Source organism: Amblyraja radiata, chromosome 25, assembly GCF_010909765.2.
Source record: "Amblyraja radiata isolate CabotCenter1 chromosome 25, sAmbRad1.1.pri, whole genome shotgun sequence".
Taxonomy (NCBI): Eukaryota; Metazoa; Chordata; class Chondrichthyes; order Rajiformes; family Rajidae; genus Amblyraja; species Amblyraja radiata.
In genome coordinates this window covers 33,698,655-33,711,390 of record NC_045980.1, presented here as the reverse complement: position 1 = coordinate 33,711,390, position 12,736 = coordinate 33,698,655, and the positions used below count along the sequence as shown (strand labels likewise).

At 48.2% G+C, this 12,736-nt stretch overlaps 1 protein-coding gene across 4 annotated transcripts in view; it reads left to right on the top strand.

Annotated features, from left to right (window-relative positions):
* hps4 (HPS4 biogenesis of lysosomal organelles complex 3 subunit 2) overlaps positions 1-12,736 on the top strand; it is a 33,533-nt gene that overhangs the window by 1,765 nt on the left and 19,032 nt on the right. For all 4 annotated transcript variants that reach the window (XM_033043807.1, XM_033043805.1, XM_033043806.1 and 1 more), the window contains exon 2: positions 8,782-8,872. In XM_033043807.1, coding sequence (XP_032899698.1) covers positions 8,782-8,872 — 91 coding nt within the window. The remainder of the gene's footprint in view (positions 1-8,781; positions 8,873-12,736) is intronic.

Below are 12,736 nucleotides of genomic sequence, written 5' to 3'. Positions count from 1 at the left end.
CGTGTCCAATCCCTTGATAATCGTATATGTTTCAATGAGATACCCTCTCATCCTTCTAAATTCCAGTGAATACAAACCCAGTCGATCCGCCAGGATTGAATGGCGGAGTAGACTCGATGGGCTGAATGGCCTAATTCTACCAGTGAAGTAGGTCCACTGTAGGCTCCAAGTATCGTTTGATATCTGGACAAATAGAGTGGAGACGAGGAGGAATTTCTTTATCCAGAGGGTGGTGAATCTGTGGAATTCATTGCCACAGAAAGGCGGCACGGTGGCGCAGCGGTAGAGACACTGCCTCACAGCGCCAGAGACCCGGGTTCGATCCTGACTACGGGTGCTGTCTGTACGGAGTTTGCACGTTCTCCTTGTGACCTGCGTGGGTTTTCTCCGGGTGCTCCGGATTCCTCCCACACTCCAAAGACGTACAGGTTTGTAGGCCAATGTTCTTGGTATGATTGTAAATTGTTGCTAGCCCGTGCAGGATAGTGTTAGTGTGCGGGGATTGCTGGCCAGCGCAGACTCGGTGGGCCGAAGGGCCTGTTCCCACCTGTCTATCTAAACTAAACTCAATTGAAATTTGGAGTGTAATATAAGGCCCAAGAGCAGAATTAGACCATTCGGCCCATCAAGTCTACTCTGCCATTCAATCATGGGCTGATCTATCTTTCCCTCTCAACCCCATTCTCCTGCCTTCTCCCCAGAACCCCTGACACCTTCGAACATCTGCATACACAGGCTTTTTCCCACCTGAGGTTCATAACAACAAGGTCTGGGGGCTACATCCCTGTGGTCCCACCAGCCGAAACAGCACCTGAAATTGATAGAGGGGTCTGTTCTGCTTGCTAGGATCAAGGTTTAAAAAAAAAAAGAAGTTCCTCCTGCAAGCTCATGTCTCATTATCTTGGCTTCCTGCTACCCCCCCCCCCCCCCCCCCCCCCCCCCCCCCAGCCCGCGAACCTTAGGAGCATGTAAATCAGGTTGAAACTAGTCAAGTCAACTTTATTTGTCACATACACATACAAGATGTACGGTGAAATGAAAGTGGCAATGCCTTTAGGAAGGAGATGAGGAGGAATCTCTTGAATCAGAGGGTGGTGAATCTGTGGAGTTCATTGCCACAGAAGACTGTGGAGGCCAAGTCATTGGATACTTTTAAGGCAGAGATAGATAGATAGATTCTTGATTAGTACGTGTGTCAGGGGTTATAGGGAGAAGGCAGGAGAATGGGGTTAGGAGATGGATCAAAAGAGAGCTAGATAGAGCTCTTAAAGATAGCGGAGTCAGGGGATATGGGGAGAAGGCAGGAACAAGGCACTGATTGTGGATGATCAGCCATGATCACATTGAATGGCGGTGCTGGCTCGAAGGGCCGAATGGCCGACTCCTACACCTATTGTCTATTGTCTATGTTCTATTGTGTATCAGCCATGATTGAATGGCGGAGTAGACTTGATGGGCCGAATGGCCTAATTTTGCTCTTATTACTTATGACCTTATAACTCAGCAGGTGAGGCGGCATCTCTGCAGAAAAAAAGATGGGTGACGTTTGTGGTGGGAAACGTTCTGCAGACTGATTTTTACACTGAGACAAGGTGTAAGAAAACTCCTCAGCATGCGATGATATTCACCACTACAGCGGAAATGTAACACTTCCATGTTTCCATTAGAACGTCATTGTCAAAACCAAGATTGCTAATTGAGAGAGCATGTTATTGTGGATTTACTTGACCTATCACTAAACCTTTATGGGCCTGTCCCACTTACGGGACGACAGATGGCACAATGGGCTAAGTGTTCGGCTGGCGACCGGAAGGTAGCCGGTTCGAATCCCGCTTGGAGTGCATACTGTCGTTGTGTCCTTGGGCAAGACACTTCACCCACCTTTGCCTGTGTGTGAATGTGTGTGAGTGATTGGTGGTGGTCGGAGGGGCCGTAGGCGCAGATTGGCAGCCACGCTTCCGTCAGTCTGCCCCAGGGCAGCTGTGGCTACAGAAGTAGCTTACCACCACCGAGTGTGACTGAGGAGTGAATGAATAATGCGATGTAAAGCGCCTTGAGTATTAGAAAGGCGCTATATAAATCCCATCCATTATTATTATTATTATTACGCGACTTTTTCGGCGACTGCTGGCACCCGTCATAGGTCAGTGCAGGTCGCTGAGAATTGTCAACACGTTGAATATCCAGCGGCGACCAGAACAAGGTACGACTCTTTGGGCGACTACTCACGGCCATACAGGCTTCACCCCGCGACATGTCGCCTGTACGGCCGTGAGTCGTCTCCTCAGTCGCCCAAAGAGTCGTAGCGTCTTTCTGGTCGCCGCTGGAATTTCAACACGTTGAAAATTTTCGGCGATCTGCAATGATCTATGACGGGTGACGGCAAGTTGCCAAAGTGGGACAGGCCCATTACTTAACCTCTAGGGGCTAGTGGAGTCAAGGGATATGGGGAAAAGGCAGGCACGGGTTATTGATAGGGGACGATCAGCCATGATCACAATGAATGGCGGTGCTGGCTCAAAGGGCCGAATGGCCTCCTCCTGCACATATTTTCTATGTTGTTTAAGAAGGAACTGCAGATGCTGGAAAATCGAAGGTAGACAAAAGTGCTGGAGAAACGCAGCAGGTGCAGCAGCATCTATGGAGCGAAGGAAATAGGCAACGTTTCCTATTTCCTTCGCTCCACAGATACTGCCACACCCGCTGAGTTTCTCCAGAAATCTTGTCTACCTTCGATTTTCCAGCATCTGCAGTTCCTTCTTAAACGAAATACCTCCTCATCTCCTTTCTAAAGGTAGTCATTTTATTCTGAGGCTGTGACCCTCTGCTTGGTTTCGTTTGGAGGTGCAGCACGGAAAGAGGGCCTTCGGCCCTCCGAGTCCATGCCGACCCATTCACACTAGTTCAATGTTATGCCACATTCTCATCCGCTCCCTACACGCTGGGGGGGGGAATTTTTAGAGAGGGCCAATTAACCTACAAACCCGCACGTCTTTGGGATGTGGGAGGAAACCGGAGCACCCGGAGGAAACCCACGCGGTCTGAGGCAGAAAGTGCAAACTCCACACAGACAGCACCCGAGGTCAGGATCGAACCCGGGACTCTGGCGCAGAGAGGCAGCAGCTCTACCCGCTCTGTTGCTCTCTCCACAAATACTCGGGGAATATTTCCCCGATCTTTCGGTTTTTATTTTAGTTTTTCAGCACTGGAAAATCATGAGAGGAATAGATCGGGTCGATGCACTGAGTCTCTTGCCCAGAGTTGGGGAATCGAGGAGCAGAGGACATAGATTTAAGGTGAAGGGGTGGAAAGATTCAATAGGAATCCAAGGGGTAGCTTTTTCACACAAAGGGTGGTGGGTGTATGGAACGAGCTGTTGGAGGAGGTAGTTGAGACTATTCCAGCATTTAGACAGGTACATGGATAGGACAGGTTTGTAGGGATATGGGCCAAACACAGGCAGGTGGGAACAAAGACCCTACAGCGGAGCAAGATTGATCACTCGACGAAAAAGACGTAGTACGGCCATGGGCAGATTCACGGGTAATTTTCGGCCCCATTTCCGTAACCGGCTTCCGTCTCTGCACCAAAGATCCCGTAGTGGATCAAAGATACTAGCGCGGAGACGGAAGCCGGTTACGGAAACATCCTCGTAAAAATAAAAGTTAGTTGGTAAAAATCTTCTCCTCATTTTCAGAATTTTAATTTATTAACACAATCTGTTCCCCCGCAACGTTGATTACACTGCGGGTCGGGTCGGGTCGGGTCCGGTTACTGAAATAGAAACATAGACATAGAAATTAGGTGCAGGAGTAGGCCATTCGGCCCTTCGAGCCTGCACCGCCATTCAATATGATCATGGCTGATCATCCAACTCAGTATCCCGTACCTGCCTTCTCGCCATACCCTCTGATCCCCTTTAGCCACATCTAACTCCCTCTTAAATATAGCCAATGAACTGGCCTCGACTACCCTCTGTGGCAGAGAGTTCCAGAGATTCACCACTCTCTGTGTGAAAAAAGTTCTTCTCATCTCGGTTTTAAAGGATTTCCCCCTTATCCTTAAGCTGTGACCCCTTGTCCTGGACTTCCCCAACATCGGGAGCAATCTTCCTGCATCTAGCCTGTCCAACCCCTTAAGAATTTTATAAGTTTCTATAAGATCCCCCCTCAATCTCCTAAATTCTAGAGAGTATAAACCAAGTCTATCCAAATGGATGAAAAAAAAGCCCACGTTCCGCTCCGTTGCGTACTACACGTCAGCCCATTGCATTTAGCAGGAGTGGTCTATCCTGCTCCGCTATAGGATCTTTGGGTGGGACTAGTGTAGCTGGGACATTGTTGGCCAGTGTGGGCAGGCTGGGCCGAAGGGCCTGTTTCCACACTGTATCACTCTATGACTCCGATGTGTTCTGACTTTGATTACTGAGGAAAAACCAGGATTGTTTTGTCAGCTTATAAAATCATGGGATTTATCACATGCTGCCCCAGTTACCAACCCCCCCCTCGCCTGGAGCCCAAAATGAAATGATATTTGCTCTCAAAAGCCGGCTTGCTTCTGTCCAAGTAATCGTGCAGAATAGTTGAATGAGGGACTGGTTCAAACTTGTTTTGTGTAGGAAGGAACTGCAAATGCTGGTTTACACCGAAGTTAGACACAGGATGCTGGTGTAACTCAGCGGGACAGGCAGAGTCTCTGGATGGAAGGAATGGGTGACGTTTCGGGTCGAGACCCTTTGGGTCTCGACCCGAAACGTCACCCATTCCTTCCATCCAGAGATGCTGCCTGTCCAGCCGAGTTACTCAAACATGCTTCAATTGAGTTGTTGTGATGTATGTCTAGAGAGGTAGATGGAGCTTATTGAAGATGGAGGCAGCAACTCTGGAGCAGGTAGATAGATGGCATTTTGGGTGGGGACCTTTCTTCAGACCAGACTCCCCACCGTTGACTCCATCTACACTTCACGCTGCCTCAGAGAAGCAGCCAGCAAAATCAAAGACTTGTCGCACCCCATGTCATTCCTTCTTCTCCCCACAGTCTGAAGAAGGTTCCCGACCAGAAACGTCACCTACCCATGTTCTCCAGAGTTGCTGCCTGACCCGCTGAGTTACTCCAGAACTCAGTCTCAGAGGGCGGTGGAGGCCGGTTCTCTGGATGCTTTCAAGAGAGAGCTAGATAGGGCTCTTAAAGATAGCGGAGTCAGGGGATATGGGGAGAAGGCAGAAACGGGGTACTGATTGGGGATGATCAGCCATGATCACATTGAATGGCGGTGCTGGCTCGAAGGGCCGAATGGCCTCTACTCCTGCACCTATTGTCTATTGCTGTGTTTCCAGGCACAAATCCATGTTGACTGTTCCTAATCAGACCCTGTTTATCCAGATGCTTATATATATTATCTCTAAGTATCTTTTCCATTAATTTGCCCACCACTGAAGTCAAACTAACAGGTCTATAATTGCTAGGTTTACTCTTAGAACCCTTTTTAAACAATGGAACAACATGCGCAGTACGCCAATCCTCGGGGACTATTCCCGTTTCTAATGACATTTGAAATATTTCTGTCATAGCCCCGGCTATTTCTACACTAACTTCCCTCAATGTCCTAGGGAATATCCTGTCAGGACCTGGAGACTTATCCACTTTTATATATTTCAAAACTTAACGACTTTTGTATTTTGATTTTGTATTTCGACAGTCGGATGGATTGTTTCAGTGATAATTTTAATTCAAACTGATTCTGGGTGCCCCGTGAGCTGAGGTCAGCAACTCATGATCAAGATTTATGGACTGCGTAAGGAAAGGGAATGTGAAATTAGAAAGGAATTTGAGTCTGTGGAATGAGTTAGAATCTGGCACAGTCATCAAGGGCTGCATTCAGCAAGGGAGCGAAAGGCTACATTTTAAAGATTTTCATAACTTCTACCATGCTATAGTTTATGTATCATGCAATGTATAATGTAATTATGTATAATGTAATTCCTCCCACAAGCTCGGGCACTGTCCGATTCACCTCTACCACAATGCTGACATTCGACATTGTCTCTGGGACTGATGCGCTACAATGCTGAGAACTATATCCTGCATTCTGTATCTTCCCCTTTAGTCTTTGGACTTCATAACAAGAGGAGTTGAGCATAGGAGCAAAGAGGTCCTTCTGCAGTTGTACAGAGCCCTAGTGAGGCCACACCTGGAGTATTGTGTGCAGTTTTGGTCCACTAATTTGAGGAAGGACGTTCTTGCTATTGAGGGAGTGCAGCGTAGGTTTACAAGATTAATTCCCAGGACGGCGGGACTGTCATATACTGAGCTATTAAGTGGATAACAAGGGAAATCAGGGATAGTATCAAAGCGAAGGATGATGCGTACAAATTAGCCAGAAAAAGCAACAAATGGCTTAATTAGGAAAGGAAAAATAGATTATGAAAGAAAACTGGCAGGGAACATAAAAACTGACTGCAAAAGTTTTTATAGATATGTGAAAAGAAAGAGATTAGTTAAAACAAATGTAGGTCCCTTGCAGTCAGAAACGGGTGAGTTGATCATGGGGAACAAGGATATGGCGGACCAATTGAATAACTACTTTGGTTCCGTCTTCACTAAGGAAGACATAAATAATCTGCCGGAAATAGCAGGGGACCGCGGGTCAAAGGAGTTGGAGGAATTGAGTGAAATCCAGGTTAGCCGGGAAGTGGTGTTGGGTAAATTAAATGGATTAAAGGCCGATAAATCCCCAGGGCCAGATAGGCTGCATCCCAGAGTACTTAAGGAAGTAGCTCCAGAAATAGTGGATGCATTAGTAATAATCTTTCAAAACTCTTTAGATTCTGGAGTAGTTCCTGAGGATTGGCGGGTAGCAAACGTAACCCCACTTTTTAAGAAGGGAGGGAGAGAGAAAACGGGGAATTACAGACCAGTTAGTCTAACATCGGTAGTGGGGAAACTGCTAGAGTCAGTTATTAAAGATGGGATAGCAGCACATTTGGAAAGTGGTGAAATCATTGGACAAAGTCAGCATGGATTTACAAAAGGTAAATCATGTCTGACGAATCTTATAGAATTTTTCGAGGATGTAACTAGTAGCGTGGATAGGGGAGAACCAGTGGATGTGGTGTATCTGGACTTCCAGAAGGCTTTCGACAAGGTCCCACATAAGAGATTAGTTTACAAACTTAAAGCACACGGCATTGGGGGTTCAGTATTGATGTGGATAGAGAACTGGCTGGCAAACAGGAAGCAAAGAGTAGGAGTAAACGGGTCCTTTTCACAATGGCAGGCAGTGACTAGTGGGGTACCGCAAGGCTCAGTGCTGGGACCCCAGCTATTTACAATATATATTAATGATCTGGATGAGGGAATTGAAGGCAATATCTCCAAGTTTGCGGATGACACTAAGCTGGGGGGCAGTGTTAGCTGTGAGGAGGATGCTAGGAGACTGCAAGGTGACTTGGATAGGCTGGGTGAGTGGGCAAATGTTTGGCAGATGCAGTATAATGTGGATAAATGTGAGGTTATCCATTTTGGTGGCAAAAACAGGAAAGCAGACTATTATCTAAATGGTGGCCGACTAGGAAAAGGGGAGATGCAGCGAGACCTGGGTGTCATGGTACACCAGTCATTGAAAGTGGGCATGCAGGTGCAGCAGGCAGTGAAGAAAGCGAATGGTATGTTAGCTTTCATAGCAAAAGGATTTGAGTATAGGAGCAGGGAGGTTCTACTGCAGTTGTACAGGATCTTGGTGAGACCACACCTGGAGTATTGCGTACAGTTTTGGTCTCCAAATCTGAGGAAGGACATTATTGCCATAGAGGGAGTGCAGAGAAGGTTCACCAGACTGATTCCTGGGATGTCAGGACGGTCTTATGAAGAAAGACTGGATAGACTTGGTTTATACTCTCTAGAATTTAGGAGATTGAGAGGGGATCTTATAGAAACTTACAAAATTCTTAAGGGGTTGGACAGGCTAGATGCAGGAAGATTGCTCCCGATGTTGGGGAAGTCCAGGACAAGGGGTCACAGCTTAAGGATAAGGGGGAAATCCTTTAAAACCGAGATGAGAAGAACTTTTTTCACACAGAGAGTGGTGAATCTCTGGAACTCCCTGCCACAGAGGGTAGCCGAGGCCAGTTCATTGGCTATATTTAAGAGGGAGTTAGATGTGGCCCTTGTGGCTAAGGGGATCAGAGGGTATGGAGAGAAGGCAGGTACGGGATACTGAGTTGGATGATCAGCCATGATCATATCGAATGGCGGTGCAGGCTCGAAGGGCCGAATGGCCTACTCCTGCACCTAATTTCTATGTTTCTATGTTTCTATGAGAGTATGGAGCAGCTGGGCTTGTACACTCTGGAGTTTAGAAGGATGAAAGGATATCTTATTGAAACATATAAGATTATTAAGGGTTTGGACACGCTAGAGGTAGGAAAGATGTTCCGGGTGTTGGGGGAGTCCAGAACCAGGGGCCACAGTTTAAGAATAATGGGTGAGCCATTTAGAACGGAGACGAGGAAACACTTTTTCACACAGAGAGTTGTGAGTGTGGAATTCTCTGCCTCAGTGGAGGCCGGTTCTCTGGATGCTTTCAACAGAGAGCTAGATAGAGCTCTTAGGGGTAGTGGAGTCACAGGATATGGGTAGAAGGCAGGAACGGGGTACTGATTGGGGATGATCAGCCATGATCACATTGAATGGCGGTGCCGGCTCGAAGGGCCGAATGGCCTACTCCTGCACCTATTGTCTATTGTCTAACCTTTCTCCTTTCATTTTCCTGTTTCCCCTCAGGTGCAGTTACTTTTTCCTTTATGATTCTTCGAAGGTTAAGGAGGAGGGTGATCCAACGAGGGCCGGCATCTATTATTTTTATCCTTCACAGGTGAGGGTGTTTATTCTTATTTTGGGTGGAACAGGATTATTTTAAGGGATTTTTATTTTTTAACATAAGTATGCCAAACTGCATTAGTCGGTCAGATCGCGGTATGGTGTGTTATGTTATTGAGATTTGTATTAGAATGCTACCATTCAGGTCTTGGTCCAAGGCTTTGTTAAGGTCCATGTACATAAGGAGTAAGCCATGTAGAACGGAGATGAGGAAACACATTTTCTCACAGAGAGTGGTGAGTCTGTGGAATTCTCTGCCTCAGAGGGCGGTGGAAGCCGGTTCTCTGGATGCTTTCAAGAGAGAGCTAGATAGGGCTCTTAAAAATAGCGGAGTCAGGGGATATGGGGAGAAGGCAGGAACGGGGTACTGATTGGGGATGATCAGCCATGATCACATTGAATGGCGGTGCTGGCTTGAAGGGCCGAATGGCCTACTCCTGCACATATTGTCTATTGTCTAGAGCGTCTAGTTTAGAGACACAGCACGGAAACAGGCTTTTCGGCCCACCTAGTCCACGCCGACCAGCGGTCCCTGCACATTAACACTATCCTACACTAGGAACCATTTTTACATTTTTACCAAGCTAATTAACCTACAAACCTGTCTGTCCTTTGAGTTTAGTTTAGAGATACAGCGCGGAAACAGGCCCTTCGGCCCACCGAGTCCGTTCCGACCAGTGGTCCCCGCACACTAACACTATCCTACACAACCAAGGGACAATTTACAAGTACACCAAGCCAATTAAACTACATACCTGCACGTCTTTGGAGTGTGGGGAGAAAACCGAGGTTCTCGGAGAAAAACCGCGCAGGTCACGCGGGGAGAGCGTGCAAACTCCGTGCAGACAGTACCCGTGGTCGGGATCGAACCCGGGTCTCTGGCGTTGCGAGGCAGCAACTCTACCGCTGTGCCACCGTGCCGCCCAAGTGGATGTGGCGCAGATGTGTACAGGAGGATGGAGGCTTAAGAGTTAATGCGTTGTGTGACAGATTGCATGTTGCGGGTGGTCAGTCTGCTTCACTTATTTAGAACTGCTAGTGAATGAACAACAGGCGGGTTTTGCACAAGTGCAAAGGCTGTTGTGACTAAAATGGGAAGAGACACGATACCAATTAGAACTGCAGAGAAAAACAAGTCTGTTCTAGACAATAAAAAACACGCTAATTGTGTGATTAGCTGGACCCGGGATTACTCTTGTATAAATATATACTGCCTGTGCACAAGGTGATCGAGTGGAACCATGTGCGGAAATCCCAGGGGGAGGGGGGGGGGGGGGGGGGGGGTGTATGTGTCCCCTGTTTTGAGAGACAATAGACAATAGGTGCAGGAGTAGGCTATTCAGCCCTTCGAACCAGCACCGCCATTCAATGTGATCATGGCTGATCTTCCACAATCAGTACCCCGTTCCTGCCTTCTCCCCTGACTCCGCTATCTTTAAGAGCCCTGTCTAGCGCTCTCTTGAAAGCATCCAGAGAACCGGCCTCCGAGGCAGAGAATTCCACAGACTCACAACTCTCTGTGTGAAAAAGTGTTTCCTCGTCTCCGTTCTGAATGGCTTACCCCTTATTCTTAAACTGTGGCCCCTGGTTCTGGACTCCCCCAACATCGGGAACATCTTTCCTGCCTCTAGCGTGTCCAAACCCTTAATAATCTTATATGTTTCAATAAGAGCCCTCTCATCCTTCTAAACTCCAGAGTGCACAAGCCCAGCCGCTCCATTCACTCAGCATACGACAGTCCCGCCATCCCGGGAATTAACCTGGTGAACCTATGTTGCACTCCTCCAGAGGTGAGGGACGATTCCCCCCCCCCCCCCCCCATGTTTTGTTGTATGTCGAAACATAACTTAGACTTCCGTTCTCCGGCCCCTTTACCCCCCCTAAGTGCTCCCACCTACCACGGAAGGAAGCTCGTGCTACCCTCATCCCAATTAAACCAGTGCTAACTGTAATTACCGTATCACGCGTGGGAGTGGGACGACAGATGGCACAATGGGCTAAGTGTTCGGCTGGCGACCGGAAGGTGGCCGGTTCGAATCCCGCTTGGAGTGCACACTGTCGTTGTGTCCTTGGGCAAGACACCTCACCCACCTTTGCCTGTGTGTGAATGTGTGTGAGTGATTGGTGGTGGTCGGAGGGGCCGTAGGCGCAGATTGGCAGCCACGCTTCCGTCAGTCTGCCCCAGGGCAGCTGTGGCTACAGAAGTAGCTTACCACCACCGAGTGTGACTGAGGAGTGAATGAATAATGCAATGTAAAGCGCCTTGAGTATTAGAAAGGCGCTATATAAATCCCAACCATTATTATTATTATTACGTACGTACGCGTACATCAGGGAGTCTCCAAACTATGGCCCGCTTGCCACATCCGTCCCGCCATGAGGTTTTATCCGGCCCGCAGCAAGCTCAGCACAGGGCGGAGGGAGCGTGTGTCAGGTAGGCGTCGGGTCGCTTCGAGTCGGGGAACACGGCGGCCCGGAGCTGCTCTTAGTGTTGTTACTGGGTAGGTCCCTCGTATTGTCAGAACTGTGACATCACAGGGCCGCCGTGAAGAAGGGTGCAATGTGGATGGGGGGTTGTTCAGCGGCGGCCAAAATGGGTCTGCGGCACGTTATAACGTGCGACCGTTCCTCTCTGCCCTCTCTCTCCCCCCTCGATACCCCCTCTCTGTGTGTGTCCCCCCCATGTTTAAGGATAAGGGGGAAATCTTTTAGGACCGAGATGAGGAAAAAAAAAATTCACACAGAGAGTGGTGAATCTGCGGAATTCTCTGCCACAGAAAGTAGTTGAGGCCAGTTCATTAAATTACATTTTTAAATTTCTTTATTTATATAGCACATTTTTAGTCAACTTGCATTGACCCCAAAGTGCTTCACATAATTACATTCACACACACAGGCAAAGGTGGGTGAAGTGTCTTGCCCAAGGACACAACGACAGTATGCACTCCAAGCGGGATTCGAACCAGCTACCTTCCGGTTGCCAGCCGAACACTTAGCCCATTGTGCCATCTGTCGTCCACATTGGCTATATTTAAGAGGGAGTTAGATGTGGCCCTTGTGGCTAAAGGGATCAGGGGGTATGGAGAGAAGGCAGGTACGGGATACTGAGTTGGATGATCAGCCATGATCATATTGAATGGAGGTGCAGGCTCGAAGGGCCGAATGGCCTCTACTCCTGCACCTATTTTCTATGTTTCTATGTTTTAAAAGCTATTTCCGCCCATGAGTGGGAGCATGAGGAGCTGGCAAGCGTGCAACCATACTTGCAGTGACTCTCCCATTCCCGCTAGCATAATAAAGTTGTGCCTTTACTATGAGCGCCAGTGTCTGACGTTTATTATTCCGGCGCGGGTGACGGGCGTTAACAGATGTTTCCAGTAATACGAAAGTCCAGAACCAGAGGCCACAGCCTCAGATTAAAAGAACGTACCTTTGGAATGGAGACGAGGAGGAATTTGTTTAGTCAGAGGGTGGCGAATCTGTAGAAATCATCGCGACAGACGGCTGTGGAGGCCAAGTCATTGGGTATTTTTAGCGCAGATTGGTAGACTTTTGATTAGTAAGGGCGTCAAACACTTACAGCGCGGCAAAAGGCCCTTCGGCCCAGCGAGTCCGCGCCGACCAGCGATCCCCGCACACTAACACTACCCTACACTCTAGGGGACAATTTACAATTTAACCAATTAATTTACAAACCTGTACATCTTTGAGTGTGGGAGGAAACCGGAGGAAACCCACGCGGGTCATAGGGAGAACGTGCAAACTCCGTACAGACAGCACCCGTGGTCAGGATGGTCCGCCACCTTGCCGCCCTGTGCCGCAGCCTCACACTGCTAAGTCGATGTAATTTGTTTATCTC